The following is a 26,583-nucleotide window of genomic DNA, read 5'->3' as shown; positions in this document are numbered from 1 at the left end:
GAGAGCCTCAGCTGGCCTTGTGCAAGGCTGTCCCATGTTGCAAGGGCACCACTGGGCTGCCCAGATGTGGGTGATGCAGGGCTGTGCCCTGCACACTGCAGTGCACTGAGCAGTGCTTGTGCCTAGACCGTGAGCCACAAGCAGTTCCCCACGTGCAAGGGATGGTTCTTTAGCCATGCTTTTAGCACAGCCTTGGTGGGATTTTTGTGTCCGGCCAGGTGGGAGCAGAGCAGAACACTCGGATAGCAGGCCTGGAGCAGGAGCGGGACAGCCTGAGCCACGCAGCAGAGCAGCGCAGCAAAGAGATGGCAGCCCTGCAGGCTGAGCTGCAGCAGCTGCGGGACGCACTCAGCAGCGAGAAGGAGAGTAGCAGGAAGGAGCGGGAGACACTGCAGACACAGCTGCAAGATAAGGTACCCCAGGAGCACCCCAAGCACAGGCATCCCTGCGCTGTCCTGTGTCGAGCCCTGGTTTGGCAGCACTGGGTGTCAGGGTGTGCAGCCAGCACGGTGGGACCCTGATGCCAGCGCTGCCCTGGCAGGAGAGTGCAGAACGGACCCTGCAGCAGCGCCGGGCCGAGGAGCAGTTTGCTCTGCTGCAGGGCAGTGCGCGGGAGGCAGAGCGCATGGTGCAGGATGCCCTCAGCCGCCTCGAGGACCCCGCTCACATCAGTTGCACCGGCTCAGCAGGTGAGATCCCCAGTGCCTGCTGAAGGCAGTGTGTACCAAAGAGCATCCCTAACTCAATCCTGCTTTCCCCTGGGACAGCCCGGCCGTGGCAAGGTATTGTCCTGTGTTTGAGTCCTGTCTCTTCGTGCCTGCAGATTACCTCCTGTCTAGGACGTCTGCAGCCTCTGAATGCATTGAGAGGCTGCAGGATGCGCACAGCAAATACCTTACCAACCGCACAGGTGAGGCAGGGCTCAGCTGCGTGGGAGGGGCAGCTCCTGCATGACGCAGGGTAAAAGACTGGGGCTGGGACCCACAGCCAAGGCACTGTGGAGCCCAGGAGGGAGTTGGGAAAGCAAATGCAGGAGCCAAAAGGGCTCCTGGGCTGCTTCAACTGAGCCATGTGCCCTCTGTGCCTGCAGATGTGAGCACCGTGCTGCCCTGCGTGGCACTCTTTGCCCACCTCATCAGCGACACCATCCTACAAGGCAGTGCTACCTCCCACATGGCCCCGATGGAGCCCGCTGACCGTGAGTGCTGCCATCCATGGGGCCGGGGGTCCCTGTTCCCACAGACACCCCCCTCAGCCCCTCCTACTGCCTGCACAGGGCTGCTGGAAACGTGCAAGCAGTGTGGCAGTGAGGCCATCAGCTACCTCAGCTCCCTGCAAGACCCGGGCAGTGTGGCAAGTGCCAACTGCACAGCAGTGACCAATTGCCTGCACCGGATCAGCGCCATCGGGGAGGTGAGTGCATGGGCATCACTCCAGGTGTGAGTGGGGAATAGGGATAGGGATCAGTGGCCCTCATGGAGCAGGCAGGGTGGCAGCACTGGCTGTGTCACCTCTGGACACTCCATCCTGACCCCAGGAGCTGCGACCCAGAGGGCTGGACGTGGAGCAGGAGGAACTGGGAGATCTGGTGGACAAGGAGATGGCGGCTACATCAGCAGCCATTGAGACTGCGGCTGCCCGGATCGAGGTGAGCTGTGCTGCTGGGGCCACCCCACAGGGTCACCCCGTGCAGCCTGCATGAAGCCGAGCATGGCAACCAGGCACTACAGGCAGCTCAGCACAGCTCTGCCCCTCTTGCAGGAGATGCTGAGCAAGGCCCGGGCTGGCGACACTGGGGTCAAACTGGAAGTGAATGAGAGGTGAGTGGTTATGGGCACACAGGTTAAGGTGCTGGTTTAAATCCCAGTGTGAAGAGAGGAGGATGAAACGTGTAGGGATGCAGGAAGGAGCTGAGGAGACGCAACAAGCCCCAGTGTTGCAGGGTGGGTGTCTGCCCCAAGGCTCTGGGGTCTCCCCACCCCACAGCTCACTGAGGCTTATCTTGCAGGATTCTGGGTTCCTGCACTGGCCTCATGCAGGCAATCCAGGTGCTCGTCCTGGCGTCCAAGGACCTGCAGCGGGAGATTGTGGAGAGCGGACGGGTGAGCATCAAGGCTGGCAGCCCACAACCACACCCTGGGTCTCCATTATGTGTCCAGAGGGTGTGAGTGCCATCCTTGCAGTCCTCATCCTGGGAGCATGGCACATAGTGGAATCTATGACACACAGGGTTAGGTGTCATTCCCACCCACAGTCTGAAGAAGATCCTAAGAGCTGAGGTCTGGGGCCATGTCACCATGGGGTGTGGGTACGTCCCCTTGCTCCCAGCACATGATTGTTCCTGTCCCCCCCACAGGGCGCAGCGTCCCCCAAGGAGTTTTATGCCAAGAATTCTCGTTGGACGGAGGGCCTCATCTCCGCCTCCAAGGCCGTGGGCTGGGGAGCAACTGTCATGGTGTAAGTGTCACTGTCATGGGGTGAGCATCACTGTCATGGGGTGAGCGTCACTGTGATCTGTGGAGGAGGTGGAGTCCTGCTGTCCCCGAGGGGAGGGGACTGAAGGCAAGAAGGGCAAGAGGTGAGCAGATAGCAGCTCAGGGCTGGCTTGAAGGGTGCTCCAGCACCTCCCTGTCCTCCTGCAGGGATGCTGCTGACCTGGTGGTGCAAGGGAAAGGGAAATTTGAGGAGCTGATGGTCTGCTCCCACGAGATCGCAGCCAGCACTGCGCAGCTGGTGGCAGCCTCCAAGGTAGGGGCCCGATGCGCTGTTCCCCAGTCCATGCTCTGGGGCTCTCAGTGATGCACCAGGTCCTCAGTTGGGATTGTGGTGCCCCACGAGCACGGCCCTCCTCTCGGCCCTGGCAGGTGAAGGCGGACAAGGATAGCTCCAACCTGTCCAAGCTGCAGCAAGCCTCTCGGGGCGTCAACCAGGCCACGGCCGGTGTGGTGGCCTCCACCAAGTCTGGGAAGTCACAGATTGAGGAGAAAGGTGAGCGTGGGGCTGTGGGACTGCACCCAGATCTCTGCCCGTTGTGCTCGTGGCACTTGGCTGGCTGTAGCCAAGCACAGGGTGGGTTCTGCCTGCGGTGCTGGGAGGGAGGGTTGAGCTGCAGGAGTGGCCCACAGCAGTGATGTTTGTTCCTCTGCAGATAGCATGGACTTCTCCAGCATGACACTAACACAGATCAAGCGCCAAGAAATGGACTCTCAGGTAGGAGCTTCCTTTGGTCTTTTGGAAACACAGCCCCAACGCATCCAGCATGTTTGGGCTGGTGAGTGGGTGCCCAAGCTGTGCTGGGGAGGGGAGCACCACAGCTCAGCTGAGCCATTCCCCCACTTCTGGGGCAGATACTCATTACTCAAACGTGTGACTGGGGGCACTGTGCCCATCACAGAGCATGTAGAAATGGAACGAGCCCAGCACCCGGGCAACAGCAGCTTGTAGAGGAAGACTGGGGCATGTAGGTGAAGGCTGGGCTTACCAGGGAGCCATTTGTTCCTTGAGCATTCCCCAGCCTCACACAAACGAGCTCTGCCCCATCCAGGGACCTTTTGCTGCCAGAGCATCAGTGGGGACGTACCTTGGGCTTGGGACTGGTTGACAACAGCCGTGCTGCTGAGACATGGGGTGACAATAGCAGTGTGTGCTTTGTGCTGAAGGTGCGAGTGTTGGAGCTGGAAAACCAGCTGCAGAAAGAACGGCAGAAACTGGGGGAGCTGCGCAAGAAGCATTACGAGCTGGCAGGAGTGGCGGAGGGCTGGGAGGAGGATGGTGAGTGCGGTGGGTGCTGCAGGAGGGCATGCTGCTGGGTCCTGCTGCCCTCGAGCCGTGCCATAAAGCCTCAGGATCTTGGGGCAGCAGAGGGACCCTCAGGCAGAGCCCATTGCCCCACAGCCCCTGACGGCCCATCTCCTTCCCAGGCACTGATTAGCCTCCGCAGCGGGAGCAGCCAGCAGCAGAGACCCCTTCGGTCAGCCGGGACCCAGCTTGGTGCAGCCTTTTTCAGAAGACACACAATAAACTGGTGCAAAATTCACCCCGAAGCACACGTCCCCCGCATTCCCCGAGAGCCGCCTCCAGCACTGAAGGACCAAGAGCCGCATCGCTGCCGACGGAGCCCCTGGGGCTGGGAGCGAGGGCTGCCCGGCCTCATGCCAGCCGCAAACTGCACGTGTATTTATTAGAGCTGCTTGGGGGGGTCTCTGGGGGTGGTCTCTAACCCTTTAGTTTCGTTTTTGCACAGATATCTCTGAACTGTTTGACCCAGCTCTGGCGGATCGGGAGCGTTCGGGTTTCCTTCGCCTCTTGCTGCTTCTCCAGCCTTAACGTATTCACTGGTGCAGTGCAGCTTCCCCCCTCCACCGTGAGGACCCTGGGGCCGTGGGGATGCGGCAGGGCCAGGACCAGCTCTGCTGGTGCTACTGGGCCAGCTCAGGTTCTGGTGCTAGGCCTGGTGCTCCCATGGCCCTGGCCTGCGTGGGGGTGCCGAGTGCCTTTGGCCACCTTGAGAGCCAGGGCCTGTGTTGCTGCCAGGGGTTCATTGTGGGGTGCTGAGCCCCGCTGGGGAAAGCCGTCCACCCCCTCTGAGCCCCGCAGAGCTCACAGCCCTGTGCTGGGGGACAGCCAACAGTGAGGAGGGCCTGGGCTGGTGGCAGCAGCAGGGCAGTGATGGGCTCCAGGCCCCGTGTCCCCAAAGTGCCCTGTGTGGAGGAGCAGTGCCTGGAGCAGAGGAGCTGGGCTGCCCCGGCGCATCACTGTGTTCACGCCAGCAATAAACCACTGGGCAACATCTGCTTCCAGAGGCACGGGATGGCCCAGGGCAGCACAGATGGGTCAAGGTGCAACCAGTGCCCCCCAAAGCCACCGCGAGCGGCCCTGCCATGCCTCTGTCCCCTGGTAGGGGTGGCTGCGGGGCTGGGCACCCAGCCCCAGCCGGGAACCTTTGTGCCTTGGAGCAGGGGGCTCACAGGGCAGGGGGGACCTCTGACCCCAACCCCCACTCATCGCGCTGTGGGGGGGTCGGAGCGGTGCACAGGTACAGCCGTGCCCTCGGCCCGCCCGCACGCTCGGCTGCTTCGTGGGACTGGGGCCAGGTCTGGGGAGGAACGGCCGCGTGGGCCCCACGGGCGCCGGGGCGGCCGGCCATCTCCTCGGCGCTGCCTGGCTGAGCGGGGACCAGAGGGGTCTGAGCGGTGACACCCACCCGTGTCCGCGCCCGGACGCCCTGCCGGCAGCACGGCCACGGGGCCACCCCAAATAGCAGAGGGGGTAACAGCACCGCGCCGCGTGCGGGACCGGTGGCCCTACGGCCGGCCGCGCCACACCGCCCCTCCGAGTCCCGGCCCCACAAAGCAATACGAGCTGAGCCGCCCCTCTCCTGCGGGGCGCGGGGCCCCCAGCTACCTCAGGCCTCCAGGCTGCGTCCAGCCGGGCCCGGAGTGCCGGGAGGGACACGGGGACGGGGCGCCGCTCTCAGAACTTCTCCTTTTCTCTTTCTTTTGTAACTCGGCCGAGCGGGGCGGCACATCCCGCAGCACGCGGCTGGCGGCGGGGACGGGCGCGATGCCGCGGGAGTTTTTTGTCCTTGTGTGATAACGTCGTGTGGTTTCCATTTTTAAATAAAGCCTTCGGCCCAGCGTGCCCGAGCCGGGAGACGTGCGGGTGGGAGCGGGGCCGGGCAGCGCTCCGCGTGCCGACCGTCCGGGGATGCCGAGGCCCGAGATGTGGGGAGGCGCCGCGGGGGCGGAACACAGCGGGGCTGCGGGGTGAGGATGGGGACAGCGGTAAGGAGGCGGCTTTTGTAAGCGGCGGACGCGCGACGCAGCCGGCACCGGGCCGGGGACAGACAACGCCCCCACGGCGGCGGTGCGGGCCACGAGGCAGCGCCGCGCCCCGCCCCTCCGCGCTGACCGCGCCCCCTCCCGGCAGGCCCCGCCCGCCCGCGCGGTGCATGCCGGGTTGCCGCTGCTGGCGGGCGGCTCGGCTCGGCGCGGCTCGGCGCGGGATGGCGGGGGCCGGGCCGGGCGCGGCGCCGTGGGGACGGCGGGGCGCGGCGCTGGCGGTGCTGGGCCTGGCGCTGGCGGCTCTGGCCTGCCTGGTGCTGCAGGGCGCGCTGCTGGGCGCGGCGGCGCTGGGCGCGGCGGGGGCCTGGTGCGCCATGAGGCCCGGCCCGCCCGCACCGCGCCCGCCCGCCAAAGCCGCCGCTAACGGAGCCCCGGCCGCCCCCTCGGGCCGCTTCGCGAAGGCCGCTCCGCGCCGCCCGGGCTCGGGGCTGTGGTAAGCGGGGCCGCGGGCGGGCGGGGAGCCGGGGGCGGGCGGGGAACGGCGCGGCGGGGCCGTCGCTGAGCGCTCCGTGTGCCCGCAGCTCTCCGCCGCAGGCCCCGCGCCGCCGCTACCCGCTGCCGCTGTCCCGGAGCGCCGTGCCGGGCGCGCTGCCCGCCGCCTGCTGGGACGGCGTCGTCCGGAGGAGCACCGCCTGGGCGCGCCGCGCCGGCCCGGCCCGCAGTCCCGTCACCGTGCGCATCGGCCGGCCGGGAGGCCCCGCCCGCGGCCCCGTGTGAGTAAGGAGCGGGGACACCGCGGGGCGGAGCCGGGGCTCGGCGCACCGGGCTCTCCTACGGCCGTCCCTTCGCTCACCCCGTGTCGCGTTCCCTCCCCGCAGGCTGGAGCAGCTCCTGTCGCCCGTCGCCCTCCTGCCCGGCAACAGCCCGGACCCGTGTGCAAAGGAGACGGTGCTGAACGCCATCAAGGAGAGCAGAAAGAGGGCGGTGGAGGAGGAGGAGGAGGAGGAGCAGGCGCTGGGTAACGATCAGGACAGCAAGCGAAGGTAATGAGCTGGCTGTGCTGCCCGTGTGTTGGGAAGGTCGAAACCGGCCCAGCGCTTCGGTGGCAATGGATGCTGCGTGCACCAGAACTGTGCCTGGGGCAGAAGAGCACCGCGTACCCCTTTGCATGGCCTTCTCAGCCGGGTCAGAGATCCTTCTGGCACTCCTCCTTCTTGAGATCAAAAGGATGCCTCTGTCTGGGCATGTCTGTAGGTCAGGTGTGTTCCCCACGGCACTGGGGATGGAGAGGCGTGGAGGTGCCCCAGGGATGCCTGGCAAGGAACCTCTGCTGGAGGGAGGTGACTGCTGTCCCTGTGGGGTTTGCAGGCTCTTGGGGAGCTGCTTGTGCAAGGGCAGGCTGGAGTTCTGCCTGTCAGGGGTTGCTGCTCTCCCCGGGTGTTAGGGCTCCGGGTAGAAGCATGGTGCTTTAAAAGCTCATTATGCTTCCTGTGCTGTAACCAGCAAAAGCAAGAAAAGGCAGAAGGGATAACAGGAGAGACTTTTTTTTCCCGTTAGTCAAGCTCAGTGATTTTCAGCTCCGAGCTTCAAGAGAGGAGACTGTCATGCCTTCACCAGCACCCTGGGAAGGCTGTGCGTATGTCCTGGATACTGAGCTCTGCTGCAGCCTGTGTGACTGTCCCTGCAGTGCGCTACCTTGGTTCCGCACTCCCTGCACTCTCGCCTTTGGTTGGTGTATCTGAGCCCCACAGGAGCTGAGCTGGATGATGCAGGCATGGGTGCATGAGCCCATATCTGGCTCATATCTAGGCCAATATCTGTATGTGCCACAAAAGCCAATCGTTTTGAAGGCATTAACAACTGGCCAGCATGAAGAATGCTTGTAGGTAGAAAACCTGTAACGTCAGAGCAGAAGGGAGCCTGCATCAGCTGGAGAGCAGCTGTGCAGTAGGATCAGATCACTCAGGGCTAGAGGGGACCTGGGATAAGTAACAGGGCTGGCCTGATGCCCCCGGCACAGCGTAACAGCAGGGCTTGTTGTAAGGCTTCCAGGTTTCACTGTGGGAGAGGAGGACTTCATTTCTGACTCAAAACTGTTCAGGGTGCTGGCTAGGAAGGGATAGGAGACTTGAGCTGCAAAGCTCTGATCTATTCCGAAAATGAGCTGATCAGCCTTTCTGAAATGTTTCAAATGAATAACAGATTTGAGCAAAGATTTCGTTAAATCTAAACTACTCAGCCCAGCAGGCAGCTGATGGAGCTGCTGGAACTTGGGGGGAAGCAGCTGGGGTTGAGAATCAGTGACGCAGGGCTAGGTGAAGGGGAAAAATCTGCCGGACTTGGATGATGGAAACCTCCATCCCAGGTGTTAGGTGGCAGAAGAGCAGGGTTTGTGCTCTCCCGGTGCCAAGCCTGCCTGGAAGGGATCCTGTGGCCTGGCTGGGAATACGTCCTCCTCCCTCTTGCCTCTTCCCTGTCACAGCTTCTGCCCTCTCTCCTGCAGGCGCCATGACAGCAGCGGAAGTGGGCAGTCGGCATTTGAGCCCCTGGTCGCCAACGGTGCCCCCGCCTCTCTTATACCCAAGTAAGTGCCCATCAGGCCAAAAGCAATTGATGCTAGCTGAGGGATAAGTATAAAAGCCTGCAGGCTCTGGACAAGGTGCCCAGCAAAGGATGGTGGTGGTCATACCTCGTGGCATCACCCAGCCTTAGAGCTGTGCCAAGTGGGTGCAGGCTGGGGGCCACGGGGCTGCACTGCTGCGGGGACCTCTTCCTGAGCTCTGTGCTGCAAAAAAGAGCTGCATTGCTTCCTCGATGTGCTCTGTGATGAAAAGGCCTGTGGGTAGGCTGGTGGGGAGATGCTGAAATCTTTATTGTTCTGCAGGCCTGGCTCTCTGAAGAGAGGCCTTGCTTCGCAGTGCCCCGATGACTGCTCAAACAAGAGGTCACGCACCTCCTCCATGAGCTCCCTCAACAATACGTACACAAGTGGAATCCCCAGCTCCCTGCGCAATGCCATCGCCAGCTCCTACAGCTCCAGCCGGGGCCTCACACAGGTAGGAAGCACTCCTGAGGGCACCACTGCAGCTGTGCACAGCACACAGCAGCTCGACCCTTTGGGACCACCACGTGACTCAAACCCCACAGCAGCTGTGGGGCGAGAAGGTGTCACTGGAGTGACAAGATCCAGGGAAAAGGAAGGAGATAAAAATAATCCCTTTCATGCGCTGCCACCTTTCCAGCTGGAGTCAGCGTGGATCACAGCCGTGTGTTCCTGCTCTGAACCACGTCCCCTTGGCAGCTGCAGAGCTGTAGTAAAACAGTGCTTGAATGGGCAGGCCTGCGGGTGTGATGGTGGGACATCATCGTGGCTAGCAGAGCTGTGCTGTCTCTGAAAAAATAGCATGGAGGAAGCCTTGGGAATGGTGGGTTTCCTCTGAGAGGAGTGAGGTTGAAATCCTTGGAGTGGGATCTGTCCTCTGGCAGGGGCAGGTGGCAGCACCTGAGGCCACCAGGCAGCTCTGCCTGCGCTGTGCGATGGCCACGGCTGTGCCTGACCAGCAGCAACCCCCCTCCTGTCCTCGTCGCTCTTGGAGCCCGGAGGCAGCTTGCTCACAAAACAGGTTCCCTTTGGTGTGGGCAAACCCTGCAGTGCTCCACAGAACGTGGAGGGGAGCTTGGTGGTGTTGGAGGGAAAGTGAGGCTGTGAGCTCATTGGGCACAGTCCTGGGGGGCGACATTCAGCATACAAGTGAGCAGGAAAGTGGGATGCTCTCCTCCCTCCCTGCCTGTGCACTGAGTCACTGCTCTCTCTGGGTTCCAGCTGTGGAAGAGGAGTGGTGTGAGTGTGTCACCACTGTCCAGCCCTGCATCCTCCCGTCCCCAGACACCAGAGTGGCCTATCAAGAAAGCCAGGTAACCAAGCTGCCCGCTGTGCCAGCCGGGAGGAGGGCAGGTACCATCCCAGCTGTCTCACCAGGACTGTTTGTGAAACAACTGCTGGTGGCCCACCAGTGTGGTGGTCCCATTGGGTTTGCACTAGTTCAGGTCCCTGCCACCTTGTCACACTGCTGTCCTGGCAGAGTGCTGAAGCAGCAGCACTGCGCCATCCCCATCCCTGCCCTACTCTGGGACTTGGTTAGAGATGGAAGTGTTGAGAGATTGCCACAGAGGCAGTGTTCTGCTGTGGCATCGCTGTGATCTGGGTTCCCTGAGGCACCAGAACTCAGGAGGAGACAGGTCCTGATCATTGCTGTCTCCTCAAAGGTGATTCACAGGAGCTACACAAACTACGTAAAATAAGATTGCATTTTAGGGCTAGCCTTGGGGTGCAAGCCCTTGTGCTCCTCTGTCCTGGCTCAGAGGGCCTGGCTCCAATGGGAAAAGCTTCAGTCAGAACCAAAACTGACACAGCCTTGTGCACTGAAAGGAGAGGAGCTTGTGAGAGGTCGCATTTCCCATCCAGAACTTCTGGTTGCCACCCCAAGGTTGATCTATCCTGCAGAGCACTGGGGGTGTGTAGCACCAAGCTGTGGTCTTGGAGGGATGAGCAGCTCTCTGCCTTCAGCTGCTCTTGGGCCGGTGCAGGAAGCACAGGGCTTTCCCCATGCTATCTCAGGGCTTGTTGGATGGCTGCCTCATGGGCCAGGGCTGCTGGTGGGACTCTGTTGTGTGTTTGGCCTTCTGGGGGATGGGGCCACATCTGAGGCTTGATCCTAAGTGGCTTTCTCCCACTGGTGCAGGGAGGAGGAGACGCATTGCTCCAACACTTCCACCCCAGTGAAATCAGACAAGGAGCTGCAGACGGAGAAAGGTGAGCATAAGCTGACACCAGTTCTGTGTGGGTGTCAGTGTATACAAGCAGTGGGGTGGGACATCTCTTAGGTCTTCAGGTACGATTGGCTTGAGACGTCACCTGGCAACTTGGAGCATGCTGGTCCAGGGGTAGTGGTGGTTCTGCTGCCCTGAATGGGTTTTCAGGTGATGAGCAAGAGATGCTGTGCACCAGCAGATGCATGGGAGCTGGCTTGCAAGAGGGAGCCCTACGGCTGCCCCAGGACCTACTGTCAGCCTCAGGGCAAGGCGTGCCATGCTGGAAGAACCATGATCAGATTCCAGGCTGGGCCTGTTCCCATGTTTTCTCGGCCTAAGCGAGCAGGACATCCTGTGTCCATCACAACTAGCTGCCCAGGTCCTGTGGTGCAGCACTATATGTGGCTCTTGTAGCCTGCCTGGCTTGTGGTTCAGGTAGGCAGATTGCAAGAGCAATTTGGAAGTGTGGAAGTGGGGAAGGAGTTACTGCCCCACTGAAGGCTGGCAGGCATCAGGTACCAGACTGCCCCAGGATGTGCTACAGACAGCTGCTCTTCGGGCTCTTGAAGCCTTGTCCTCAGCTCATAGCTGTATCCCTGGCTCTGCCCTCAGACTGGGTCATCCAGAGAGGAGTTGGAAGGGATGGCCCTCCTGGCATGAGCCGGACCGTTCCTCTGCCCAGAGCTGGCTCTGACTTGTCTCCTTCAGCAGTGGTGGAGATGCCTGTGCGGAGGAAGCGTGGTTCCCTGAGCCCACCATCTGCATCAGGGAGCAGTGGCAAGCGCAAGCGGAAGATCCAGTTGCTGTCGTCTCGCCGGGGGGACCAGCTGGCACTGGTACGTCGCTGTCTCGCAACCCCTTTTGCCCTCCTCTGGAGATAGAATGTGCTCACTGCAATTTCTGCAGGGCTGGGGGGAGACTGACCTGCCTGCCCTCAGGAAGGAGGCCCTGTCCTTGGCGGAGTGGGAAGTGACGCTATCCCCAGCCCCAGTGTCTGGTGGGCTGTGCGTGATTGTGCCACCTGCTGCCGGACCAGGTAATGGCCTGGGGAAGGCCGTGCCCTCAGCGCCAAGCCGGGGTCTTGCGGAGTGGGGAGCAGAGCTCCACAGTAGCGCGCTGCGGCAGAACCAGCTGCTTCACGGGTCCTACGACGGCCAGCCTCCGCCACACGTTCAGAGAAGCTCTGCCGGCTTCCCTGAGAAGGAGCTAAGCTGCTGCTCTCTCTTGGCAGCCCCCGCCGCCTCAGCTGGGCTACTCCATTACGTCGGAGGACCTGGACGCGGAGAAGAAGGCAGCGTTGCAGTGGTTCAACAAAGTCTTGGAGGATAAGCCTGGTAAGGGCTGTGGGCAGACTGGGCACCTGGGGTACAGCAGGGAATGGGGAGGGGTTGGAACCCAGGCATGAGTCTGGCTGGCTGGCAGTGAGGCATCTGTTGCACAGACCAGGGACCCTCGCAAGCGAGTCCTGCGTGTTCCTTGGATCTGAGGATGCTCAGAGTCTTAAGGCTGACAGTGGTTGTGTCCCAGAGCCCGCAGGGTGGTGGCTGAGGTCCCTCAGGGCCAGAGCTGTGGGATGCTGGTGTGGTTTTCTTACCTCTAGGGAAGCTCTGCTAATGGGTAGTCCCCTACAGCAGGTTTACAGATGCTGATTTCTTGCTTCCTTCTATTAGATCCAGTCCCCAACACCACTGCAGAGACTACACCTGTGTCCAGGCCATTGGCATTCACAGTGACCACAGGGACCTCCTCAACGCCTGTGTCAACAGCTCCTGTCCCAGCCAGCAGCAACTTGCTCCTGGACAGCCTGAAGAAGATGCAGAGCAGCCAGGCTGCACCTGTGCCAGCAGGTGAGGAGAGGGGTCAGTGGGACAGGACTGTGGCAGAATAAGCCAGGCTCAGCAGCAGCTCTGTGTTCCCTTTGGGGAAGCAGGCTGGAAGATCCCTGTTCAAATGCTCTTCTGGCCCTGTATCTGGAGGGCAAGTTGGGGGATGCAGCCAATGGTCCAGGTGTGACCTTGTGGAAGTGCAGGGGGCTGCATCTCTGGGAACGTTTGCAGAACCAGAGTGGCTGCCTGGCAGAAAAGCTCTCTATACATTACTCCTTATCCCCGCCCCCCCACCCCCCCAAAAAAAAATCCCAACCAAAAAAAAACTTATATCTTCCTTTCCAGACTCCACTGGAGCTACGATAGCATTCCAGCCATCTTCATCAGCATCACAGCTGCCTGCTCCTGCCGTGTCACTGGAGTCAAATTCTCAACCTGCAACCTCTGCTGACACCAAGCCTGTGCCTGTGCTAAGCACAGCTGCTCTTTCCATCTCCCCTGCCTCGGGGACACAGCCTGCCAGCAGCGTGGCACCTCCTGCGACCACAGAGCTGGGCCCAACCCCCAGCAAACCTCCCTCCGTGCTGAAGCCGAACATCCTTTTTGGGGCACCGAGTGCCCCTCCTGCCAGCCAGCCGGCAGTGACTGCAGCTGCTGCAGTGCCCACCACAACCCCCGTCTTCAAACCCATCTTTGGTGCTTTGCCAAAAAGTGAGAGCACAGCACCGGGTACGACAGTCATCTCTGCCGTAGTCACTGCGTCGGTGAGCTCAGCCCCTTCCTCAGCACCTTCCACCACCACCATGTTCAAGCCCATCTTTGGCAGCGTGACAACAGCTTCATCTCCAGCAAAGGTCTCTCCTTTTGCCTTCAAACCACTGTCACAGCCGGCTTCAGCTGCAGAAGTGCCAGCAGCCTCCACAACCACGCTGGCAGGATTCACGGCTCTGCCAAACGTCATCTTCACCACCGCAGCTACGACTGCCACCACGCTCAACTCCTCCACGGATGCCACCATTAAACCAGTGTTCAGCTTTGGACTCAACCCGCCTGCCTCCACCAGCACCAACCTGACGGTGACCACCACCGCATCCACCAGTGTGTCACAGCCCTTCGTGTTTGGTGGCCTGTCCAGCTCTGCCACCAGCACGGCACCCACCTTTGCTGCCCCAGTGTTCCAGTTTGGAAAGCCGGCTCCAGCCACCGTCTCTGCCACTGCCAGCGTCACGGGAGGCCCAGCGTTTGGCCAAGCACCTGCAAACTCAACAGCACCCACCACCACTGCGGGCTTCAGCATATTTGGGAGCACCACGTTGACATCTTCTGCCCCGGCCACCGCAGGCCAACCGGCGCTGACGTTTGGCTCCTCCACTTCAGCTTTTGGCAGTACTTTCAGCACAAGTGTGAAGCCACTGCCGCCGTACTCAGGGGCAGCGAGCCAGCCCGCATTCAGTGCCAGCGCTGCAGACAGCCAGCTGCCCACAAGCAAGCCTGCCGCGGGCCCTGTCGGCTTTGCTCCCCCGTTTAGTTTTGGGGCACCCACGGCCCAGTCCACTGCTCAGCCTGTGTTCGGCAGCAGCGCTCCGCCGACCTTTGGCACCAGCGGCACCCAGGTGGCGTTCGGGACCACCACGTCGGTGTTCTCCTTCGGGACGGCCACCTCTACCACAGCCAGCTTCGGTTCCGGCACCCAGACCACGAGCAGCAGCACTGGCACCGCCGTCTTCGGCACTGCGCCATCTCCTTTCACCTTCGGGGCAGCCGCCCAGCCGGGCCCCTCTGCCGGTGCCTTTGGGCTCAGCACACCCGCCCTGAGCAGCGGCTCACCTGCAGTGCCCTTCAGCTTTGGTGCCGGGCAGAGCGGAGCGGCTGCAGCCGCCACACCGTTCGGTTCTTCCCTAACGCCGGGCACGCTGGGAGCGCCGAGCCAGAGCACGCCATTTGCCTTCACTGTGCCCAGCACGCCTGATGCCAAGCCCGTGTTTGGAGGTGAGCTGCTTTCTGTCCTGGCCTTGCTGAACTCCACGGGTTCTGCAGCCCTTTGAGGGGTGGCACTCGGGGGGTGTGCACTCCCAGGTCCCCAGCCCTCAGTGGTGGAGGGGAAGGTTCCATAGCCCTTCAGTCCAATGCTTCCTGGCCCCTCTAAATGTGCCAGGCCTCTACTGAACCCAGCTGGGTGCTCTCCTGCCTGAGAAACCACGGTCTTGCTGATGTTTGAAAGCAATTCAGAGTTTCCTGGCAAGCAGAACCCCTTGCAGCCAGTGATTGCAGTCTCCTTGCTGGCTCTCTGGGGTGTTCCCTCACAGAGACATCTCACCTCCTGTGGAGTTGCAGCCCATGTGCTTGGAAACTTTTGGTCTAGAAAGATGGAAGCCTTTGTGCTTCCCACTGTTGTGGGACGGCACAGGGATTATGATGAGAAAGTGTGGGATTTTCTTGAGTGAAGAGGCTCTGCCTCGTGGGGCTGCTTGGCTTCAGTTCCTGGGGAGTGAATCTGCATCCCAGTGCCTGCGGGTGCTGATGGCCACCAGAGCTCAGCCCAACTCACAGCAGTTTGTTGCTTTCCAGGAACTCCTGCCCCCACCTTTGGGCAGAGCACGCCTGTCCCGGGAGCAGTGGGGAGTGGCGGCGGCAGCCTTTCCTTCGGGACGCCCAGCGCTCCTGCCTCAGCCTTCCCAGGAGTTGGCACGTCCTTTGGTAAGGGCTCAGGGCTGATGGACCGCCAGCGTGAGCTGGCTGTGATGCAGTTCTGTGCGACAATTTAATGGGCAGACTTTGCAGGAGGCCACCTCTTCGGTTCCCCCTCTGCCATGCTGCACTCTGACCCGTGCTTCCTTTCTGCTTCCAGGTCCGTCAACCCCGGCGTTTTCCATCGGGGCAGGATCCAAGACTGGCGCTCGGCAGCGGCTGCAGGCACGGCGACAGCACACCCGCAAAAAGTAACCTGGGGCTCAGAGCCCCATTGCTGGCTGTGTGAGGAGCACACAGCATCCCCCGGGGCTGTGCTCACAGCGCTCCCCAGCACATGAGCGATGGTGCCGGGCCGTGCCCTCATGGATGCCAGCCGGGACAAGATAAACCAAACTCTTCTTACTTGAACAGTTCCACAGCCAAGGCTGGATGAACCTCTGTACATATCCACCACCTTTCCTCCCTCCCTTTGTTTTGCCATGTTTCATAACGTGTAAATTTTCCCTATTGCTTCTTATAGATGTTCTGAGCCCCCACCCCCCGTCACCCCCAGCACAGCACCAGCATGTCCACACTCAGAGCCTGAGGCCACTGTGACTGCGTTGTCACAGTTCTCTGCTGTGGGATGTGGTCTTCACCAGGCCCAAAAATCTTTCCCCACTGTTGAATCTCATGGCCTGGTGAACGCACTCCCTCTGCTTCGAGCCACTCGTTGCCATCTCCGCAGAGCACAAGGCTGTGTTAGCACCCGGCCCCATGAGTGTGGCCATCCTGGTGGCACGGGGTGACACAGCTGTGGATGGGGGCTGAGCCCACTGCCACCACTCAGCTCATACCAGGTCTCTGGCTGAGGTGTGGGGCGTGGGACAGGCAGCTCTGTGCGCTGCCCCCCACCTCTGTTGGGCTCCCCCCACCCTCTCGCTTCACGCCCCGTCTGTTCCGCTTTGTTCGTGCTCCTGTTTTAATGCGCTCATTGAATCGAGTTTGGAGGAAGAACTGAACTGTGTGCGTGGCGGCATGTTGGTTATGCCGGATTTGCTGTTTGGAGTTATTTTTTGGGGTGCCCGTCCCTTCGTGGGGACACGCCCTGGCTAATTGGATGTTGACAGTAGCATCACTGCGTGGCTGCTCATGCTGGGTGAGTTCTGTCCCTTTGTTGTGACTGAAAGAAAGGCAGCTGGGGCGGGGGTCTGGCCTCCGCAGCCTCTTCTCTTCCTGGACCCCTTCTCCTGGGCTGGAGCCATGTCACCACCTTGGGCTCCTTTGGCACCACCGAAGGAAAGGAGCCCGGAGCGGGTGGGTTTGTCCCCTCCCCAAACTGGAATGGATTTTCACTTTGAGCTCATCCCCAAGCATTAGTTCCTACGAGCTCCGAGGAGCTGCGGTGCTGCCCCTGTGCTCATCACCCCTGGGAACCCAGTGAGGAAAAGGCGAGTGGAGCTCTGGTCCCCGTGGCTGAGAGCTGTGCCCGCAGCTCCCCTCTGCCTCCAGTAATGCCTGGCTGCCGGGTTTTTTACTCTCCGAGCCGTGTGAGTGTGTGTGCCTGCTGAAGTCTAAATTAAAAAGGAAAAAAAAAAAATATTTAAACATTTTTTAACAAAATAAGAATTTATTTTTATATTTAAGCTAAATTGCCTTTGAATTCCTTCAAGCTTGGTTCAGTGAGGTTGCTGACTGCAGCGCTGTTGGTAGTTCCCCGTTCTGTCGCGCCCCGGAGCAGTGGCTGTGCTGTGGGACACGGCTGTGCTGGGGAAAGGCAGCTGTGTCCCAGGGCAGGAGCCATCTGCTCCTCCCAGGCTGTAACAACACGTCCTTGTTTCTCCAATGTGATGTACGTGGATGTGAATAAACTTTTTTTTTTTAATTCCCCTGAAGCTGAGGAGCAGGAGGTTTTGCATGGCTGGGAACTGAGCGAGTGCTTCTGGTGGCTGCCAGGAAAAAGGCAACCCCCCCCCCCCAGCTGGCAGAGGGGGTTTGGGGGGCACAGCTGCGGGCTGCCACTTCTCATGGGAGCCCTCCCAGCCCCTGCAGTGGATGTGGGCTGTCCTCATCTCTCTGCAAAACAAAGAGCTGAGGGCATGGAGGAGCCTACTGCAGGGCAGCCCCCAGCATGGCTGGTAAGTGCAGAAGGAGCCAACAGCCAACCTGGCTACGTGTGCCCTTAGGGGTTGAGAATGCAGTGAATGCTGAGGGGAGCTGATGCTGGCCATTCCTCCCTCTCTCCAGGAGCACAGCCATGGGTACATTGCACACACATACCAAAGAAGTCCCCTAAAGGGGACTCCCCTAAAGGATCGTTAATGGTTTATCACTGCAAGTCAAAAGCCTATTCTGAAACACCACATAAGGGTGAGATATGGAGTTCTAAGGGACCAATACCCCCCAGGATAAGGAAACTGTGCTGTTTGATCTGATTTCCTACAGTTGCCGCAGCCCAGGTCTGGCTTGGGGCACCTGTACACATGCAGGAGCAGTTTTCACTCCTTTGCCTGTGTGTGGGGGATCTCAGGACTGGATCAGGGAGTTATAGAAGCCCATCAAGCCATCAGCTGGTGCAAAACTTTATTTCTGTTACCCAGACTGCACAAGGGCCACAGCCCAGCACCAGAGAACAGCCCCCACCAGCCCCAGCAAGGCACTGCATGCTCCTAGAATTATTTTACACCTTCACACGTTGCTTTTTCCTCCTTTTCCTGGGAGGAGCTGCTCCTGGCTCTACTCTCTCTTCTTGCTGTAGGCTCTCCTTAGTGGCTGCAGGCAGGGAGCTGCACACAAGAGCAATGACAGCTGAGTGGTTCATGCCACCTGCAGCACCGCAGACCTCTCACCAAGAAGGCAATGCATTCCAGGCCCCCTGGCAGCCCTGCCCCCCACCCCATCTTCTGTACCTGGGGACAGCAGTTTCCTCCCCGCAGCGCTCCAGGACAGCCACAAAGAAGCCCTGTGTGAGTGTATCTGCAGGAGAGGCACGGAGGCAGCATTCAGCCCCCGGGAAGGTAGCAAGTCCTCGGCAGGGCCAGGATGGGAAGACGTTCGCTAGCCTGCAGAGGGGACAAGGGACAGTGCTGAATCCAGCAGCAACACACAGAAGTACAAGTGAAAGACTCCACAAGGCCTATTCCTCCCCGGACGGGAGCACCTGAAGGCCGATCCCTGCTCCTGTAGCACTGCGTGCACCACATCCTCGTTCTCCTCCTGGTGCACTGAACAGGTAGAGTAGACGAGGCGCTGCACCGCCGGGAAGCGAAGCGCGTGGCTCAGGATCCTGCGCTGGAAGCCAGACAGAGCCTGCAGCCGCTCCGCACTCGGGGCAGCCTCATCCAGTGGTAGCCGGGCCACCATCCCTGCAGGGACAGCAGCTGTTGCCCATGGGAAACCCAGCTGAAGCCTCTGGCAGATGAGGCGATTGAAGCCCTCACGTTACCTGAGCCGCTGCATGACGGGTCCAGGAGGATATATTTCACTTTGCTGTACTTGGGATCGTGGGGATCAACTGTCAGGAAGTCCTGCTGGGCCAGCTTGAAGCTGGTGACCCCTGCCCGCATCAGCATGGTGTTCATGGTAGCCAGGCGCTTGGTGTCCACATCAAAAGCAAAGATATGCCTGAGAAAGAGCCCAGCACCCAAGGGGTGTGAACACCCTGCCCAGCCCAAAGGCTGTGCTGTGCAAGCTGCTCGGATGCATCCACAGCCCCAGCATGCATCTGCAGCTCCTCCTACATCAGCCCTGCAACCTTCTCTTCAGAATCGGGCCACCCAGTCTGTTCTGGCCCTGCCACAGCACAGCCCTACACTCACCCCTTGTTCTTCAGGATGGCAGCCAGGTGGCTGGTTTTGTTCCCAGGGGCAGCACAGGCATCAATCACATGGGAGCCAGCAGAAGGGCTGAGGAGGAAGGCTGGCAAGCAGCTGGCCTGCAGGAGGACAGGGCACAAAGAAAGGTGTGGGCTGCCAGCAGTTTCTGCAGCAGCCACCCCCACATCTTCCTTGGGACACAGCAGATGCTATTGAGTCGCATGCTTGCACACCACCCACACCCAGCTCTGGGGATGGAGGCCTCTTCCCAAGTGGTGGGAGCAACACTGCATGACCACAGCACAGCTCCCTAAGGGGAGTTCCTACACTGCGTGCCAGAGCCATTTACCCCCTACCCACAGGCTACAAAAGCAAAGCTGAGGGAGATCCCCACAGCCTCAAACTGCGCTCATAGCTTCTGCTTAAGCTACAAATAAACACTGCAGCAAAGTAACCCCAAGCCCAGTTCTCAGTGTGTAGGAAAAGGCTGAACCCCCAACTCCTGCCAGTGCTGCAGCCTCCCGCTCCCCAACTGCCAACCTTGTCCTGCAGGATGATGTGTCCTGATGTATAGAGCCGGCTGTCGTGGAAGTCCGTCTGCGGAGGGAAGACGAGCAGCTCCGGGAGATGAAGATCCAACATGAATTTCTTCCCAGAAAGCGTTTTCAGCTCTTCCACACTGCCCACATGGACAGAGGACGAGCACAGCTCAGCCTTGCCACATTCAGCACCAGAGCTCTCCAGAGCCCAGGTGCAGAAATCCCTCCATCCCACATCTCTGCCCCACATCATCACCAGGCAGCACCCAGAAGCAGAAGGTAGGAGCGTACCAGTGGACACCCCAACCCCCCGCACCATCCTCCTACCGCTCACCCACCCACACCCCACAGGGGCTCACCGCCCACCCACCCACAGTGCACAGAGAAGCCAGGCAGCACCAGGCGCCACCCACCTGTTCGCTCTGCCCAGGAAGGAGTAACCCTGGCGCTTGAAGAATTCCACCACATCATCCACGCTCGTTTTCAGCACGTTCACCCGGACGTAACGCGGCACCTGAGGGGCTGCAGGGTGCGGGGTCAGCCCCGGCCCCGCCGCGGTGAGCAGCGCCCGGCCCACCCCCGCTCACCTTCCGGCCCAGCTCCCGACGCCAGCTCCAGGAGGTCCTCGTTGCGGCTCACCCCACGCCGCACCTTCAGCCGGGCCAGCTCGGCCTCCAGCCGTGCACGGTGCCGCCGGGCCAACGCCTTCCAGCGGCCGCCGCACTTGAGACCCTTGCCGAAGAGCAGGTCGTACACCAGCACCTGCGGCAGGCGGTGAGCACCCGCTGCCCGGGGAGCGCCGCGGCCCCGCAGCCCGGCCCCGGGGCCCAGCACGGCCCGGTCCTCACCTTGGCCAGCGGCGGCGGCAGTTTCTTCTCGACGCGCAGCAGCGCGGCTCCGTCCAGCAGCGCCTCCAGCACCGGGCCGTAGCGCAGAGTCTCGGCCACCAGCGCGTACAGCTGCCGGGCGTGCTGCGGGGCGGCGGCGCGGAGCGTTCAGCGCCACCTCCCCTTTCCCAACCACCTCCCCACAACCCCGACCCCGCTGCGCACAGGAAAGTCGCTGCCGTACACCAGGTTCTTGAGGCCTCCCTCGCCACGCTCCAGCCCGCTCAGCACAGCAGCGGCCGCGCTGTACAGCGCCATCGCAGCAGCCCAGTCGCCCCACGTGGACCGGAAATGATGTCACTTCCGACTCAAGCCACGCCCCCGCGGCGGGCTTCCTGAACACGCCCACGGTGTGGCCCCGCCCCCTCCGCTGTGGCCCCGCCCCCTCCGCTGTGGCCCCGCCCCCCCCGCCTCTCGCAGAGCACGGCTCGGGCAGCACAACCGCAGCTTTATTGAGGACACGGGGACAGCGGCGCGGGGCTCCGCGCTGGGAGCTGTGCCGAGAGGGCCGCGGTGCTGCGCCCTACAGCTTGGTGGGCTCCTCCGCCGCGGGGGGCCCCTGGGAGTGCCGGCCGGCAGCGGGCGCGGGCAGGATGATGGGAGGGGAGAAGGGCCCTCGCTCCGGCCAGCACAGGTCCACGATGGGGTAGAGCTGGCCCTGGAACTCCGCCTGGAAGGTGTAGATGGGGCTGAGCTCGTCGGGGCTGTCGGCGTTGTAAAAGGTCAGCTCGCCCTTCTCGTAGTGCAGGTAGATCCCGATGCGCTGCGGCCGGGCGGTCAGCGGCAGCGTGGCCCGTGGGGTGCTGAAGGCCTCATAGACTTTCCCTTCCTTGAGGCCGATGAGCCACACGCCGTTCTCGGGAGACTTGCTGAGCTTCCCTTTGCGGCTGACTGTGCCCTTGATGATGCCCACGCGCCAGTGGTTCCTGGTGCCCACGATCACCTCCCAGTAGTGCTGGCCGCAGGAGAAGCCCTTGCAGGTGAGGATGCAGTTGCTGGAGTCAAAACGCTTGGGGTTGCTGTCCCGGCGCTGGTACAGCCCGCACTGCACCACCGTGTCACCCTTGAAGAGTTCCAGCAGGGGATGTGCTGTCACCGGGTCCAGTTTCAGCATCTCTGGAGCTAAAAGGAAAGCAGGCAGACTCCAGGAACGCTGCTGGGCGTACTGCTGAACCCAAACAGGCTGCTCAGACACCAGAGCAGGCGCTACCAGCATGAGATGCCGGACCAGCTGCTGCTCCTGGAGCTCTGCTGGAAGTGAGCAGAGCAAGGCAGAGGCCAGGACAGTGGTACGCTGGCTGGGCAGCTCGTCCTGGCTGGGGAAGCTGGTACCTGGCAGGACGTGGCGGTGCAGCCGCTTCCACACAGTCATCTTGATGTCATCTTGGTGGAAACAAGGCTTGAAGGATACGGGACTGAAGATGGTATCACCTGGGTGTAGGCTAGGAAGCTCTGACCTGAAAAGACAAGTGCAGCTATGACAAAGGTTGATGGGAACAGCGCCTGTTCTTTTCTCACCTTCTGCTGCGTATGATGGAGCTGCTGGTGTGTCTGCAGCTGCTTATGCCCCCTTCTGGGGCTGCATGCATGGCCCTGGCTGTGGCTTTCCATCACAACAGCAGTGCCCACAGAACTGAGCAGGGCAGTGTGCCCACACCAGGCTGTCCCAGCAATGCTGAGGTGCTCACTGGCCTACGTGCTGCTGTTCCCCTTGTTGCTGCGTGCTGCTGGGTCCCATCACTCACCTGAACTGGTAGGAGCTGTATTTCTGGAAAACACAAGAGAAAAAGTTAGTCAGTGGTGGTAGTCTGACACGACAGCAGCTCCTCTGCATGGTCACAGCTCCACACATCCATGTCCTGGGCCAGAGAGGCCGGGGCTCTCCTCTCCTGGGAGATGTATTCTGATGGACAGCTCTCTGCCATCTGGGGAAGCCCATGCTGGACAGAAGGCACCTACATCTCACACCTCTTGGTGTGCTAGCTATGTTTGGTGTGGGTTCTCGCTGCCCAGGGAACGACCCAGGGCTATGAGCAGTGGGCTGATGGTGGGAGAGCCTGGCTGACCCTTGCCACCTTCCTGAGGCAGTCACTAGGGGGCACACTCACACGGATGAAATCAAGCTGACTTTCGTTGCCGAGTGTCTCCAGAATGCTCTGCATCTCCTTCAGCCTCTGCAGGGTGTCTGATGTCTGCTTGACCTGAGACTCAATGGAGGTGATGAGCTGGGCTGCCTTCCCCTCCACGCTCTCCAGGAAGGTGGCCTTCTCCTCATCGATGTACCTGTGCAGCTCCTCAAACTCCTTCCGGATCACCCACTTGAAGACATCTGCCTCATTCTGCAGGGAGACAGCAAGCAGCTCTGCAGGACTGCCTTGCTACATTTCCTTCACCCACTTTCTAGTTTCAGAGATGCCACTGGCAAATTCTGTGTGCCCCAACATGCTGCCCTGCATTTGTCTTCCAAATAAAGAGCAGCTCTTCAGAGAGGCAGGATGTCATTTCACCCTGCTGCCCTCAGCACCACGACACCACTGCCATACAGCTCTCTCCATCCAGTTTTTGTCTTGATGTCCCAGCTAGCTTCATTGGAGCCTTGAAAGAGCTTTTGGATTCCTCTGCTACCAGGGAACAACCTTGGTCCTGCACTAAGTGGGGGGAATTGCAGCTCCAGTTTCATGTGGCTTCTAAGGAGCCCAATTCAGAAGCTCAAACCTCAAAAAGTGATACTGAGAGGTCCCTTTGAGATGTCTACTGCATGGAAAATGGGTACACAGCCAAATGAAGTGTAAATTCATTGTGAAACTCTCAGCATTCTGACTGGGAAGCCTCCTCTGAGCAAGGTGTTCTTCATGTGTTATCATCTCCAAGGACATGTGGTCAAACAAGCTCCTGCCAGGGTACTCAGTGAGGTTATGTCACCCCTGCGGAAAACCCCACTGGCTTTGCCATTGGAGAGGGCTATGTCACCCATCCTGAAAACAGGGCTATTTTAATCCCTAGTATTCCTGGAGAACAGGAATCTCGGGGAACAGTCCTGCTTACTGTCATAGGAAAGGGAGAAAAGAGGGAGAGGAATAGAGGAGGTGATCTGAGGAAACCCAGGAGCAGAAATTGCTCCAAGGGTTGTGTAGGAGGCAAAGAGCTCTGGGAAGCAGGCTCCTTTGGCACTTGGAACTCACCGCAATGCGGATTTTGTTGTTGATGAGCTTGCTGAACAGTTCATCCAGGTTCCTCTTGCACCGGTGGACATCGGTTAGCAGCACAGACAGCTCCTCCTAGAAAGACAACAGCTGTCTTGAGGAGGAACCTTGTGGCATCCTACTTGATCGCAGGCTCTGGCCCTGTGCCTACCAGCCCCCCAAGGAGCCCCGAGAAGCCATGCTTTCCCAAGCTTCCTCTATGGGGTTCTGTACATCCTGCTGATCTTGGTCTGACCTAGAGGATTTGAGGGTGCCAGAGTCAGAAGAGCACTCAGAGCACAGCCCCGAGCTGGGCGCTGCTGGCCAAGTACTCTTGCCAGGAGTACTACACCTCCACTCCACATCTGGCACCCCATGAAAACAATCCTCCAGGTGAGCGGCTGCAGCCAGCACCAAATCTGCAACACCGTGTCAGTGCTGGTCCTGGAGCCTGGCTCAGGCAGGCACCTTCCTGGTGCCTCCTGTTCTTATCGCCTTGGTGTCAGGAGCTGAGGGGAACATGGCCCTGTGCTTTTCCACTCCTTGGGCTTTCATGTGATGTTGGGGGACGCCAACTGTTTACTCTGCCAGCCCTTATCTCCAGACTCCTTTTGATGGTATTTGTAAACAATCTTGAAAGGCCTCTATGACTCCCACTGATCCTCAAGTCCTGTTCGAAAACACTGAAAACACGTCCCCTCAGCCAGGGACATGCTTGGCCTGAGAATTGGCTGGCCCCAGCCCAGGGTCCCTGCCCCACATCTGTCTGTGCTATGGGACCATGCTGCCCACACTGGCACCATTTTCAGCCTCTTTCTTGAAGGAGAGGAGATGCTAGTACCGCCATACTTGAGGCTGAGACTGCTACAGATGTTCTAATCCTCACCCCAGGGAGCCCTCACCACCCCTGTCTGCCAACCTTCATCCGGCAGTATGCGGTAGAAATAGGGGTGATCTTGTGCTGCTTGTGGTTGCCAATTGTGCCGCACAGCCCACAGATCACCTCTCGGTCAGCCTCGCAGAAGAGGCTCAGTGGATTGTCGTGCGTTGGGCAGGATTCTGGGGTGGGCTCTGTCTCGCCCCGGCTCTGCAGTGCCTCAATGATACGGGCCAGCGTGACGTTGGGTGGTGAAGCACTGCAGTCCACAGATTTACGGCACACAGGGCACAGTAACTGCTCATCCAGCTCTCCAGACAGTGACAGTACACAGGACTTGCAGTAGGAATGCCCACACTGCAGCATCAGGGGCTCCTTGAAGACCTCCAAGCAGATGGGGCAGAGCAGCTGGTCCTCCAGATTGTCAATGCTCATCTTCCGAGCCATGCTGCCACCTTCCAGCAGCCCTAATGCAAAGAACAAGGCAAACACAGATGAGCAAAAACAGAGCTCAGCACCTGAGGAAGTGAAGAGACACCTCAAACACCTTCATGCCCCATCAGCAGTTCAGACAGTTGTGAGCTTGTCATTGGACTCCACAGAGAGCATGAGATGCTTGTTTTAATCCGCAGTGTTCTGACAACATGAGATCGCACATGGTCAGGACTGCTGGCTCTGCCTATTAGTGGCAGAAGCCACCACCAAGCTGATCCTCGTCTGGAACCTTTCTTTGCCTGGCAGCTGTGTCAGCCTGTAGGCCACTTCAAGGGAGAAGTGTCTGTGTGCCAGGACTTGGCAGGGCTGGAGACAGAGCCAAGAGGGATCTTTGCTGAGAAGTTCTAGCACTGACCCTGGCCTGTATGAATTTTTGCAGATCTCCTTGGCTCACTGTCTCAGCCCCTGCATGTCCTCAGAAGGACTGGCGTTAGCTCAAGTGAGCAAAAGCAGAGTGAAATCACAAAGAGCATGGTTATCTCCAAGACAGGGAGAGAAACTACACACTACAACTTGCAAAGTTAATTTTGACTGATATGAGGCTTGGGAGTTTGAGCCACATTGTGTAGGGCTGTGACTTCAGTTTACCTCCTTGAAACTCAGTGTGGTTTCTGATCACCAGACTCCAGGCCAGCACCTACAGGACACACAAGCCAAAATCCCTGCATCTCCCACCAGTCTTATGGCCACATGTGGCCATTCTATTTAAGAACCATGTGGTTCATGGAACTATGTGGTTCATGCAACATTGGCTTCCACACAGCATTGGTGGGACATAACCACCAAGATCTAGAGTATCATGGGCTCTGCTGCAGCCTGGACAGGTAGGGCATCGCCACCCAGACAAGCAGCAATGGGTGGCCCAGACCTGGAGGTGACCCTGCTCTAACTGTGACAGTATGACAGTGTATCCATGTCTGCTCCTGAACAGAGGCTGTCAGAGAGCACAGGTCAGACCCTTTGTGGTCTCCCTGCTCACATGGAAATAAACCTGAAGTCAAAGACTCGGTAATCTCCCCAGGGAAAGGGGAGGCTGTGACCTGAGCTCAGCTTTTATGAAACATTGCTTATAGGAGCTCAACAGGGAATCAAGAAAAGCGCCATTGTTGGCCCATGAATGGTTAGCCACCCACATGAGACTGCATGGGGGAACCAGGTTCAGCTGCTCCCACTGTTCGCAAAGAAACCCCATTAGGTCTGACTCGCCACCACTTACGTACCCTGTGCCGCCTCCTCTCTGCCCTGGCTTGGCTCTTCCTGGTGCACCACCCCTGATGGATGTCCCTCGGCTTCTCCTGACCAAGCTGAAGAGTTCAGCCCCGTCCGAAGGTCAGACGTGGCAAGCAGTGGGATCAGCAGCCCCTCAATGGGATGAGGAGCAGTGCTGGCCACCTGGTGACTGCCCCACTGTGTCTTCAACCCCGTGGAGGCTACTCCTGCTTGCAAAGTGCTGCAGGATCACCAGCAGTATGCACAGCAGTGAGGCAGTGAGTCCTCCTGTTCTGCAGTCCACGTTGTGAGGACGGTACCACACCTCCTCCTGGCCCCCTGAAAGGCTGCCGAGTAAACTGGGCACCAGTACAAACACACATCATATGACTACAGAACCTTGATAAGAAATGAAGGTGTTTGCCTAATTGACGGGTGGTTTCGACGGAGTCCCACTCTGGTTTCAGTCATCTACACCACTTGGATCA

At 59.8% G+C, this 26,583-nt stretch overlaps 4 protein-coding genes across 11 annotated transcripts in view; 2 read left to right on the top strand and 2 right to left on the bottom strand.

The window, feature by feature from the left end:
* Window positions 1–5,638, top strand: part of HIP1 (huntingtin interacting protein 1) — a 34,699-nt gene extending 29,061 nt beyond the window's left edge. For 5 of the 7 annotated variants that reach the window (XM_015295909.4, XM_046902540.1, XM_015295911.4 and 2 more), the window contains 13 exons: window positions 219–413; window positions 542–689; window positions 824–910; window positions 1,091–1,198; window positions 1,277–1,413; window positions 1,538–1,648; window positions 1,762–1,820; window positions 2,009–2,102; window positions 2,357–2,457; window positions 2,643–2,748; window positions 2,865–2,988; window positions 3,149–3,210; window positions 3,921–5,638. In XM_015295909.4, coding sequence (XP_015151395.2) covers window positions 219–413; window positions 542–689; window positions 824–910; window positions 1,091–1,198; window positions 1,277–1,413; window positions 1,538–1,648; window positions 1,762–1,820; window positions 2,009–2,102; window positions 2,357–2,457; window positions 2,643–2,748; window positions 2,865–2,988; window positions 3,149–3,210; window positions 3,921–4,184 — 1,596 coding nt within the window. In that variant the 3' untranslated portion in view covers window positions 4,185–5,638. Of the gene's footprint in view, window positions 1–218; window positions 414–541; window positions 690–823; window positions 911–1,090; window positions 1,199–1,276; window positions 1,414–1,537; window positions 1,649–1,761; window positions 1,821–2,008; window positions 2,103–2,356; window positions 2,458–2,642; window positions 2,749–2,864; window positions 2,989–3,148; window positions 3,211–3,659; window positions 3,772–3,920 lie in introns of all 7 variants that reach the window. The other 2 variants (XM_015295912.4, XM_040650346.2) reach the window with 1 other exon arrangement.
* A 310-nt stretch (window positions 5,639–5,948) lies between these two features.
* POM121C (POM121 transmembrane nucleoporin C) lies at window positions 5,949–16,986 on the top strand. Of its 2 annotated transcripts, none has more exons than XM_015295908.3 (13): window positions 5,949–6,276; window positions 6,365–6,556; window positions 6,662–6,826; window positions 8,287–8,367; window positions 8,668–8,839; window positions 9,607–9,698; window positions 10,526–10,596; window positions 11,307–11,431; window positions 11,827–11,929; window positions 12,266–12,442; window positions 12,767–14,410; window positions 14,990–15,118; window positions 15,270–16,986. In XM_015295908.3, exons 1-13 carry the CDS (start codon window positions 5,951–5,953, stop codon window positions 15,362–15,364), a joined length of 3,372 nt encoding a protein of 1,123 aa, XP_015151394.3. In that variant the 5' UTR covers window positions 5,949–5,950; the 3' UTR covers window positions 15,365–16,986. The 2 variants fall into 2 exon arrangements, with proteins under 2 accessions (XP_015151394.3, XP_015151393.3); XM_015295907.3 differs by having other exon boundaries at window positions 11,304–11,431.
* A 671-nt stretch (window positions 16,987–17,657) lies between these two features.
* Window positions 17,658–20,619, bottom strand: NSUN5 (NOP2/Sun RNA methyltransferase family member 5). Its single transcript, XM_415710.8, has 10 exons — window positions 20,498–20,619; window positions 20,294–20,416; window positions 20,033–20,207; window positions 19,859–19,967; window positions 19,447–19,585; window positions 18,910–19,025; window positions 18,537–18,715; window positions 18,252–18,456; window positions 18,001–18,153; window positions 17,658–17,877 (listed from the first exon to the last, which is right to left on the bottom strand). The coding sequence occupies exons 1-10, from the start codon at window positions 20,588–20,590 to the stop codon at window positions 17,772–17,774; spliced, it is 1,398 nt and encodes a 465-aa protein (XP_415710.5). The 5' UTR covers window positions 20,591–20,619; the 3' UTR covers window positions 17,658–17,771.
* Window positions 20,620–20,763: 144 nt separating this feature from the next.
* Window positions 20,764–26,410, bottom strand: TRIM50 (tripartite motif containing 50). Its single transcript, XM_015295904.4, has 7 exons — window positions 26,107–26,410; window positions 24,434–24,858; window positions 23,515–23,610; window positions 22,441–22,671; window positions 22,078–22,100; window positions 21,665–21,789; window positions 20,764–21,454 (listed from the first exon to the last, which is right to left on the bottom strand). The coding sequence occupies exons 2-7, from the start codon at window positions 24,836–24,838 to the stop codon at window positions 20,856–20,858; spliced, it is 1,479 nt and encodes a 492-aa protein (XP_015151390.2). The 5' UTR covers window positions 24,839–24,858; window positions 26,107–26,410; the 3' UTR covers window positions 20,764–20,855.
* Between the last annotated feature and the right edge of the window lie 173 nt (window positions 26,411–26,583).

Source organism: Gallus gallus, chromosome 19 (assembly GCF_016699485.2).
Source record: "Gallus gallus isolate bGalGal1 chromosome 19, bGalGal1.mat.broiler.GRCg7b, whole genome shotgun sequence".
Lineage (NCBI taxonomy): Eukaryota > Metazoa > Chordata > Aves > Galliformes > Phasianidae > Gallus > Gallus gallus.
Note: the sequence above shows the minus strand (reverse complement) of the source record. Positions and strands in the feature narration are given on the sequence as shown.

Excerpts from the sequence above, each read along its gene's own strand:
- NSUN5 (XM_415710.8), bottom strand. The coding sequence starts at position 20,590 with ATGGCGCTGTACAGCGCGGCCGCTGCTGTGCTGAGCGGGCTGGAGCGT. Across the intron at positions 19,968-20,032 it reads GTCGGGAGCTGGGCCGGAAG|CCCCTCAGGTGCCGCGTTAC; the intron begins GTGAGCGGGGGT and ends CGCACCCTGCAG. Across the intron at positions 19,586-19,858 it reads TTCCTGGGCAGAGCGAACAG|TGTGGAAGAGCTGAAAACGC; the intron begins GTGGGTGGCGCC and ends CCATGTGGGCAG.
- TRIM50 (XM_015295904.4), bottom strand. The coding sequence starts at position 24,838 with ATGGCTCGGAAGATGAGCATTGACAATCTGGAGGACCAGCTGCTCTGC. Across the intron at positions 22,672-23,514 it reads ACAACAAAATCCGCATTGCG|AATGAGGCAGATGTCTTCAA; the intron begins GTGAGTTCCAAG and ends GTCTCCCTGCAG. Across the intron at positions 22,101-22,440 it reads GTCAGCTTGATTTCATCCGT|AAATACAGCTCCTACCAGTT; the intron begins GTGAGTGTGCCC and ends TGTGTTTTCCAG.
- POM121C (XM_015295907.3), top strand. The coding sequence starts at position 5,951 with ATGCCGGGTTGCCGCTGCTGGCGGGCGGCTCGGCTCGGCGCGGCTCGG. Across the intron at positions 10,597-11,303 it reads GGAGCTGCAGACGGAGAAAG|CAGTGGTGGAGATGCCTGTG; the intron begins GTGAGCATAAGC and ends TGTCTCCTTCAG. Across the intron at positions 14,411-14,989 it reads TGCCAAGCCCGTGTTTGGAG|GAACTCCTGCCCCCACCTTT; the intron begins GTGAGCTGCTTT and ends GTTGCTTTCCAG.